Raw genomic sequence first — 10,359 nt, forward strand, 5'->3', positions numbered from 1 at the left:
TTAAAGCCTCTTGCAGGCCTTCCAGGGAAACTTGGAAGACAGAAGCACTGAGTCTGAGAAGATATGTCTGATATTCAGGATATTTCTCATTGATTTTAGATTTAACAGTAAAACTCAATTTAATGTTAGGCTATAAAGAAGGGCATGAGTGCATGAAATACTTTTGAACGAAAGTTTATGACAGTGCTAGATGGAAAATAATGTCAGGTAGAAGATCCAGGCCTTTAACCAAAGTATGAGTAATTATGGAGATGGAAATGATTTACTCCTGTATTAATACAGAGGCATTGAGCAAGGATTGTATTTAGTAATTGACACATGATTACAGTATTTAAAGGTATTTGGATATCTTTTAAAACTAGAACTTTGATATAAAATTAAAGCTATTCTTAACACCTTTCTGCGTTGGTTTTTGTTTATTTCACTTTTCAACTACTCTCTGAAAAGATTAAAATCTTTTTAATCTATTTTCGTACACTTGCAAAGTGCCCTTTCTCTGCCCTCCATGCTCTGCTCAACCCGAAGGCCGTAATTGGACCTAATCGTGTAGAGAGTGGGCCGATAAGGCTGTAGACTCACGCAGAAACAGTGGCACCAAAAAGAAGACTGAGAGACAGCTGACTCCTGTTCTGGTCTCCTTCCACTTTTTTTTTCTCCAAAAAAGACAGACAACTGATAAAAAGAAAATACATGGCTTTTTTTACATCTTCAAAGCATACTTTTCACAAATAGGCTAATTATTTTGTTTTTCCTCTTTCATCTTGCAAGAAGGAGAAAATACTTTTGTTTTGATGTTCTTCTAACCTTTAAATCCAGGGATGCAGAAACACACTGCATTTAATGGGCTATGGTAATTTTCTGTGACGACTTTGAGTTGTGCTGCTGCTTCAAGGAGAGCAGAATCGTGTCTCACCTCCATTAGCTCTGCTCTGATCTTGTTCAAGGTCTAATTAAACTCTCCAGCAGAGTCTCTCTGGTCCGAATAAAAGGCAGAGATGGTTACGGTGAAGAAGAACCACAGTTTGTACCAGTAGTCTGCATAGAGGCCTATTAAATATGGTCATCCCTGAGAGTTTTGCTCCTGCCATAGCATGTGCACAGAGGCCCTGAAACAGCACCCTGGTCCTGGTGGGTTATTAGTTCTGCTGGGGTATATTTTCCTGTAGAAACGCTCAGAGGGAACCTCTCTTGGCAAGGACTTAGACAGAGGGGGGGGGGGGGGGGGGGGGGGGGGGGGGGGGGACTTGAAGAGCCCTGCTGTACACAAACAATCTTGTAACAGTTGGTGAAGTGGTCCACTGAGAGGATAGTGATCCCCTTTACAAAAACCACTTGTCGACATTGTCAGTCCTCTTCTCTCCCCTGGTTGGTTACATAAGGTCCAAGGTGATCGTTTGCAGACTTTTTTTTCTGTCTCGTCTCCGTCTCCTTCGTTATTCGGACAAAGGTTTATAACCTGACGTTAGTCTTACGTATTGCATATTGTGTTGAGATTTGGCTCATGTCCAGCTTTGTCTGCCTGTCCTGGGTATTACACCCCACACTCCCCCCGTCATCTCTGGCACGCTTAAATTCCCGTTGAATCCCGGAGCACGTGTGTGCATGCACTTTGCCGGATCTGTAGTTGGAAGATGAATTACTGTGCAGGCATTTGTTTGACAGGTCAAGGCAGTTGCAGTTTGTACATGTGTTGAAGAAGCCATACGGAAGAGATCAATTTGACCTTGTCTTAATTATTTAGCCGTGGTTCTTTGTTAATAAGAGATGCAGTTTAGCTGGAACCCCTTTCAGCGTCCTGGACTGCAAACTTGAAATATCAGGACTAGATGAATGTAGAGCCAAAAGTCGGTCATTAAGTCACATAAACAATAAGAGGTGAGGATGTGATGATGAGGAGAAACAACAAGTCTCTTTGCGGGTGTTGCGTCATGTTAAACGCTTTCTCTCACCTTAGTCACACTTAATCTCTGACATGGCATGTTAGTTTAAGTATTTGCAGATCATGTCATATGGTTTTCAGATTAGACGCAGGAGTCACAGACACAAGTCTGGACTTTTTCTAGACGCTCAGTAATACTTTCCCAAAGATGGGAGCAGGATGACTGTCTTCATGCATAGCAGTGGACACGTCAGTAACATTTAGGTCATTAGCAATTCCTTAATGTTGTTCTTAGTGACTGTCATTTGTCCTTTAGAGGGAACAAATTTGTTGCTGTCCCTGTGTTTTACTTCGTATTAGACCACTGCGTTACCATACATTACATCATATAATGTAACCAAAAGCTGAGGTGTACCTTCAATTACAGTTTAGATTCTCTATCTGCTAAACCTCAATTATTTTGATGTGTTTTCCTGATGCCTTTTATTGCATCCCTCAAATACAATCTAATACCTGTTCTGTGCTGAAGCCAAAACTTTTTCAACACTTCGACTCTCCCACTGATTCCCTGATGAAGTGTAATATATTGGAATTCCATCATAATTCCATATTTGTGTTATACTGCGTATGGAAATGATTTGTAATCCTTATTTATTTAAACAAATTAGGTCCAAGCTCCGTCTCATTTGTGCATCAGTGGAAACGACCGATGCCAAGTGGAAATATTTAATCTCAGAGGCCAAGTATAACGAGGTCTGGGAGTCTGCACTTCCTCCAGCCCTTGACCCCGAGTCGTCAACAGCATCTAATGAGACATTTAATCATTTTGAAAATTATTGTTTCCTCCAGGAGACGCACCCTGCTCGGCTTTTTTTATGATCAGATGAGCTCAGTTTTTACAGGCCAACTGTTGCATCAGTTGCACATGGAGGTCACTTTCAGTAATGTCTGTTGTTGTGGGGAGGGAGTTCGGGGGGATTGTTCAGTAATGATGTGAATTTTACTCTGACTATACAGAGCGTTATGATTTTCATTGGAGTAAGCATGCACCAAATTACTCATCTGTAATGCAAACCACAGCAAACTTAATTAATCAGACCACTCCAGTTATTGAAAACAACTTAGTTGGTAACTGGTAAAATATGTGCATAGACTTTGAGGGATTGGACCCCAGAACTACACTCTTACACTGCACTTCCAATGTCTGCTCAACTGCAAAGGTTTTCATATGGCAATACTGTCAGTATGACATGTTTAAAGATGGAAATGCTAAACATGTGGAACACGATTTTAACATAAAGGCAAAGCTTGTTCAGTCTCATTGAAGGTTTCTCCTCAGTTAAGAGGTAAAAATGTTGCGCAACTGAAATTTGGGTAAAAGTCTGAATTTTGTTTGTCTGTCCATTTAAATTTTAGTAATAAATTCAGAGGAAGGGTACATGTAAAGAGTTATTATGACATGTTAATGGAGTCTGTGATTACATCCAAATTGCCTCTGTCTGAAAGAAGTCAAAGCCATTATTACTATTTTGATGTAGATGCCAAAAGGTCTTACATCCAAAATGTCACACATCCAAAATGTCACAGTAACCCCGAAGTTATGAGTTAAGATAGAAAAAAATGAAATGTCACAGTAACCCCGAAGTTATGATGAGTTAAGATAGAAAAAAATTATCCCCCTAATCCAAGAAGGATACATTTGGACATTGCTTTCTAGCACATGTTAGCAGAAGTTAGCAAATCAGGCAGTTGAACTTCTCCTAGTTATAAACATTGACCTGCCATTTTTGATACAGTGTCCTAAACTCTGCAGCACCAGTTATAATATTTTCTTTCCTATATGGAGGATTTTCTTAGTCAATTCTACATAGTTTTCCTATAATCCAAGATGTGCAGATTAGCAGTAGATGCAGTTGAAAATGTATTTCTGCATATTGGAGTCCTTGTCATCAGGTGGTGGCTACAATCGTTAGCATTCTACAAAAGCATGAACTATATTGTTCATGCTTTTGTAGAATGCTAACGATAAGCAAATAAGCAAAAATAAAATCAGTAAAAGAAAACATTCCCCCCATTCTGTGAAATCCAAACATCCACTGACACAGGAAACACCACCTGCTTTATAGCCTCCAAAATAGTCTGGGTGCCTTTAGCTGTGAGTAACCAGGTGCACTTAATAGTTCCTGATGAGCAGAGGATCTAGTCTGATCGGTACAGCCATACAAACTCACAAATGTTAAATTTAAGTGTAAGATTTAAAACTAGATTTATGGAGATAAGCGGGAAACGTCTGTGTTTTCCTGTCTGACCTCCTTCACGTCTCATGTGAACACTAGGATTATTGGCTTTATTTGGATTAATTTATCGCTGCATCGTTTGAGGCTCAGTCTTTGGCTTTCAGACAAATCCCTTCGATCACTTAGGGTCTTGTAATCAACAGCGCTCAGAAACCACTTGATGCATGAATCATTCATACCCTGCCATTAATAATAAAGACATGGCAGCCGCTGTGCATCTAGTGCAACCTGAACTAGTACGTCTTGAAACATTATCTTTTGGCTTCTAAACTAATGTGTTTCACCTGTTGCAGCCCCAGGTCTGCTGCAGACAGGTAGTGGAGGAAAGCCTCCTCCCTCTGTGTACCTTCCTCATATGGTGACCTTGCTTCCTTTCCTCCCCCTGAACTTTTTCTGTCCAAAGTTCTTTGATAAGTCCTCGTCCTGTGGGAGCAGCGGTAATGCACACTGGAAGCAGGAGGCGTAATTATGCCTCAAACTGCACTTTCTTCACCCTAATTAGTTCACTCCTTAGAAGTGGGCCTTGCATTATTTACACATCAAGCGGAGACGCAGGGAGAAGATAAATATTCATCATTTGTTGACTTTGCTACGGTCCCAAAGCTCAAGTGGAAGTTGAGACGAGAGACGCTGTCATTCTGGCTGGTTTAATGCGACTCCTCCTTTCACTGGTGGGCGAACGGTATTTTGTTGGTGACTCAAAATTGGGTAAATAACAGAACATGAGCTGTAACTTTTATTTCTACCAGCAAGGAAAACAAATTATTCATTTTGATATCATTTTAGGCCATTTTTTCTAGGCCAATTAAACTTTTTTATTTTATTTTATTTATTTATTTATTTTTTACCAAGAAATGAGTAAACAGCAGCTGTTACGAGGCCTTTCCTGCTTACGTTTGCAGCCAAGCAGATTTGTGAGACATGTCAGGTCTGAGTTTCCTGTCAGTAGCTGGATATGAATAGACGGTTGTATCTGACCCCTCCGCCCTGGTGGTCAGGGGCCTTGGGGCCTATTGTCTGCCCTGGAGCTGCCTGCTGGGAAACTGTTGTTAGTTTTAAAAGCTGTGTCCACTTGACATCTTTTCACTTATATCGTTTCTCTGTTTAATCTGATGATACTATGGTTGTATTTGGTCATGTTTACAGAAGATGGTCACGGGACAGGCAGGAGCACAAACTTGTTATTACTGCTGTTACTACATGAGTTAGTCAATATTCGAGTCAATAAATGTTTCACTTTTACTGATACAATATGTCCAATAATTTGCAAAATACCCACATTTTCTTTTTGCCATTTTTTCATTTCTACCCCCTGAATTTTGGTTTTGTCGGCTTGAAATATAACAAATCCTTCTTTTAACCCTTTAGGGTCAAGTGAAAAAAAATGACACTGTTCTACACATTGCACTGCATCATACCTACATAAAATAATCTCTGCAGTCAAGAAACTTAAATTATATTTGTTTATGTTCTCTTGTGCATTGTTTTTGACCAACTTAATTTGGTTCTCTGGTGTCTGATGTGATGAAATAGTTGAACAACTAATTTTTTGGACTTGTTGGATTCCCTTAAAACCTCATCACTTGCACAAACAACCAGTCCTTGTGATCTCCATCCCTATGATCAACACACCCATGTTATTAAAATATACTGAAATTATTGTTATGAGGGATATACTTTATCCACAGGGGGAGTTTATTTTTCGAAGTAATATGTGTTTGTTTTGGGAATCATGACAAGAAAGTGAAACATCTCTAAGCCACTGTTTCAGTCACTGTAGGCCTCCCATCATGTGGATAAAGGGCCTCCCATCAGTTTGTAAACTCTACAGTTTTATATAAGCTCTGCTGACAGTGGGCTACACAGTAGACATGTTTATGCAGTGACACGGCTTCAGTTATAGGACCATTTGTTACAGTACAGCTCCGCCGTCTTTCTGCTGTCATGCTGAATCTCTACTAACATTTCTAAAAAATAATTTTAATTTTGATTTTTATAAATTAAATAGTCCTGTGTGGAGCTAATTCATTGGTCAGCAGTGAGTTGCAAACTTGTACTTAATGGCGCCTCCAGTGGCAGCTTGTGGGGTAGCAAACACTTTTAGTACTTGAAAATTAGGCATATGTAAAAGTAAAAATAAAAACTCTGTTTTTTGTCAGTTTGAATGCAGTTCAGAGTGTAAATCTGTGTTTTCTTGAAGAGCACACTTCATTTTCATCCACTGATTGATAAATGCAAACCGACATTTAATACGTTCCCCTTAAAGCCGTTCTGGATGCAGAAAATGGGAACTTTCCACTTACTGTCCATCATGTAAAATTCAAGAGGATTGACATGTTTTTTCAGTAATCTTAACAGCTGTAGCAGGCTGCATTTGGCAGGAATCTGACGGAAACTGTGGTGTTTATTCTTCCTCTGCAGGTGGAGATCACGCTGCAGGACGTCAACGACAACCCGCCTGTTTTCCCTAATGATATTCTGGATGTAACCATTGAAGAGAACGTCGGAGATGGCTTCAAGATAATGCAGCTAACAGCCACGGATGCAGACGAGGTAATGGCTCCCCAAGTTTCTATTCGGCCTGACAGTGTTTTTGCACTTTCCTGCGCCCGTTTTCCACTCCACTGCTTTTAGAATAGACACCCAGGGAGTCATTTGAAGTCAAAATATGCTCAACATTTTTGTTCCTACAGAGCAGGAACCGCTATAGATTCAAATGGGTTTGTGAGGTTAATGCAGCTGTCAGTACTGAAACTGAGGAAGGTCAACATTTGGTGTCTCCATGTTGGATCATGCTTGTGCCAAAAAATGAATGGCAGACATTCAGAGCAGGAAACATGTCCTGTCATGACAGGGAATTATAAACTTGTCATGAATGTTAGGGTAGAAAAACATTAAAGTAAATAACAAAATATGTAATTCAACATTGTCCAAATGAGCAAGAGAGGAAATGAAGATTGACTCAGTGAGCAAAAACATTTTTTTGATGTGTAGTGATACACAAGTCTGTGAGGTGCGATTTATGCAGCTGAACAGTTTTACATACGGTATATGAAAATGCATTGTCTAATGTTTAACAAACGTAGTTCTCCAGACAATAGACATTACTGACATTTTACTGACATATACACAACTTCTATTTTCAATGAGGATGTAACTGCTGTAACAGACAACTATTGATTTTCAGAGTGACCATTTTACAAGGTCACTTTGGTTTTGAAACCACAATATCAGAGTGGTTAACACTCTTGCCTTACAAAAAGGAAGGTTCTCCAAGTACAAGTACTCCAACAAACATGCAGATTTGGAATTAGGTGAGTTGGACACTTGGTCTAAATCTCAAGGCCTGGAACCCACTTACAGGCCACATCTGGCCTGTGACTATAGATAGGTATTGTTTTATTATCCACACCAATTTCAGTTGATAAAAAAAAATGTAGGTGTTTCAGACAGTATCTTTAACCCCATTGTGTCATTTACCTATAGCACTTTACCAGGTTTATATTGCACAGCTGCTGAACAATGCCTGTCTCTCTACATTCAAAGCAGTAACAAAACAGACTAGCACTTTCGCCCACCTTGTTCTTTTTCTCTGTTATTAAAAAGTGAATTGACCGCATTTTTTAACCTGAAAGGAGGTCAGCCTTTTCACCAGAGGGATTTTAGGGACATGATTGGATTATTTTCTGTTTTTCCAGCACCAAAGTATTCACAGCTTTGATCTTAAGAGATTTCACATCTGGTATTAAACCCAAACAGTTGGTCACTTTTTCCTGACAATGCTGGGAGGAGTGTCGGTCCAGGCTGTGGTCTAGGAGAAGATTTGTTTTAGGAGATGATTTTTCTTTTTTTGTTTTTTTAAAGAAGAATAATTATGATTGACACAAACTGTATAATCATACATGTTATCCTTAATGTCCTTAATGTTTCTTACTAAGAAGACCTGTTCCTGATTTTAATCAAGCATTAAACAAAATAGAGACAGTGTTTAAGAATTAGGGATTCTAGAGATGTTTACTCCAAACTTCAGCGCTACCATGAATAGGTTGCTTAAATAGAAGCCTGTATTTCATTCCAGCTTTTATTCAGAGCCAGTTATAAGCTCGGCCAAGTCTTTGCCCACATCCTTACGCAGGAAACTTAAGTTGCGCTGACACCAAGCGTACGGAACGCATTGGAGCCGCTGTTGAGAAAGCCACATGTGTGAGCCGGTCCAGAGAAGCCAAGAAAGAGTGCAAGCTGTTGGCCAGCTGACGGGCTGAATTCAGACATCACTGTGATCCTAACCAATTTAACAGGGCTACATGTGGGATTCATGTGTGAGGGCATTAAAATTGCTGTTTCTACGCATCCGTTTTTGCTGCGCCCGTTTTCACCACAAGAATAAGGGAGGGTTCAATGGTTTTAGGGGGGAAAAAAAGATCAATACGAGACTGTGGTCTTTTGTCTGATGTCAGCCAGGGTCTGACAGAGAAAAAGTTTCTCGCCTCATTTGAAAGCAATATCCTGCCTTTTGTGTTTTTAAAAAGACTAAATGTTTTATTGGAAACCTGAAAAAAAAACTTTAACAGGTAATGAAAAAAAAACTTAATGAGGAAAATGAAGTAACTGGCAGATATGTCCACAAAATGAATTCTAATGTGATCCAGGGGGCTCCAAGCCCAAGTACACTTCTAGCCACAGTTGGAAAACACATACACTTACCAGTCTGTTGCACTCCTGTTTTTTTTTTTTTATGGCTTTATCTCAAAGTTTTCAGTGACATGTTGTTCTTTTGTTTAAGGCGTCTGTGTTATGATTGGCTGGGTTTACTCCATGCTCCATATTGCAGGAAGTTCACCGTCTCTGCCAATGCTGTCTGCTTCACACCTCCCTCACTTCTTACAGAAACTGCATTGCTCCACAAATCACTCATCTGCTGAATGAGTTTCCTTCTGCTGTAGTCTAGTACACTCTGCTCCCTGAAACGCCACAGTTTAATTGGCCCCTCCCTCCACCTCCACCTCCAGCCCCCCGCCCCCTTCGCTGACAAGCCATTGTGTCTTCAGAGGCTTGTAAAGTAGTCAATCTCCTGAGTGGAGGTCAGAAGGGCGACCTATGTGGGTATGCGAGTTAGGAAGTATGATATTAATTACTAGTATTATGCCCAGTTTTATGCAGAGAAATAGGACCTGTTTAAAAAAATAACACATTTTCTGGCAGTAAATGCTGAACCATTTTTTAAATGTATACGCTTTATGTGCTTCACTCCGGTCCCCCTCCTGATCCAGGCCCACCTTCTATGCTCGGCTTTTGAACTCTGTCAGGAAGTTAATTGGCAAACCGCTGAGTGTTGGGTTCCAGACTGCAGTCCAGGTGGCTGATGGGATTGCCAGATCTGGAGCCTCAGATTGATGACAGCAGGGTCCTTAGATGAGCACAGCCTCACTTTATGCTTCATGTCTCCCTCATTTTTCAACGGCCCTGGATCTCAGACCTGGTCTCTGGTAATGCAATGAGAGATGAGGTCAAGGACAGCAGAGGTTTTATAGGACGTAAAACAACAGGTCATGGAAAAGAGATAAGAGCAAGTCATGATGATGTTGAAACATCAAGTAAAACATTTGACCGTGGTCACTATGTTCAGAAGGGATGACGTGTTAGCATATTTGTGTGTCTACAAAGAGGGAAAGACGACTACTTTAATACATTGTATTTTTTCAGACAATATTTGTCCTAGAAACCCATAGGATTGTTGGCTTTCTCTGACATTGTTTTATAGTAAATTGAAGCAGCCAATAAAAACAGCAAACACCACATCCAAATACTGCAGAAAACTCTTTACCAGACAGCATTAGCATCATCTTAGAGAAGATGGAACTTCTGGAGCTATACTACATTTTAGACTTTAGCCTGGTTAAGTAAAGACAAACATCTCTTAGTTGAGGCCCTGCCAGCACCTGTTGATATGTAGATCAGGATTAAGTCATCACACCTTTTCACATAAGCATGACTTTGTCCCACAGGAGCACAACAAATGGAATCTTTGCTGAAAGAGTCTCGATGGATTTGCTCTTAAACTACTGAAACCAAAGCTCTCTCTTTATCTCTGGGAAAAGCAGAAGCTTTTTGATGTTGCTCCTTTTTTTCCTTTGCACATGCTGCAGACAGTGAGACGGTCGTCTGATCTCTTATTGTACCTGG

General features: G+C 40.1%; 1 protein-coding gene across 1 annotated transcript in view; it reads left to right on the forward strand.

Annotated features, from left to right (window-relative positions):
- Positions 1 to 10,359, forward strand: part of fat4 (FAT atypical cadherin 4) — a 94,233-nt gene that overhangs the window by 44,488 nt on the left and 39,386 nt on the right. The window contains exon 2 of the mRNA XM_008326593.3: positions 6,598 to 6,729. Coding sequence (XP_008324815.1) covers positions 6,598 to 6,729 — 132 coding nt within the window. The remainder of the gene's footprint in view (positions 1 to 6,597; positions 6,730 to 10,359) is intronic.

The sequence above is a fragment of the Cynoglossus semilaevis genome, chromosome 15, assembly GCF_000523025.1.
Source record: "Cynoglossus semilaevis isolate Cse_v1.0 chromosome 15, Cse_v1.0, whole genome shotgun sequence".
Taxonomy (NCBI): Eukaryota; Metazoa; Chordata; class Actinopteri; order Pleuronectiformes; family Cynoglossidae; genus Cynoglossus; species Cynoglossus semilaevis.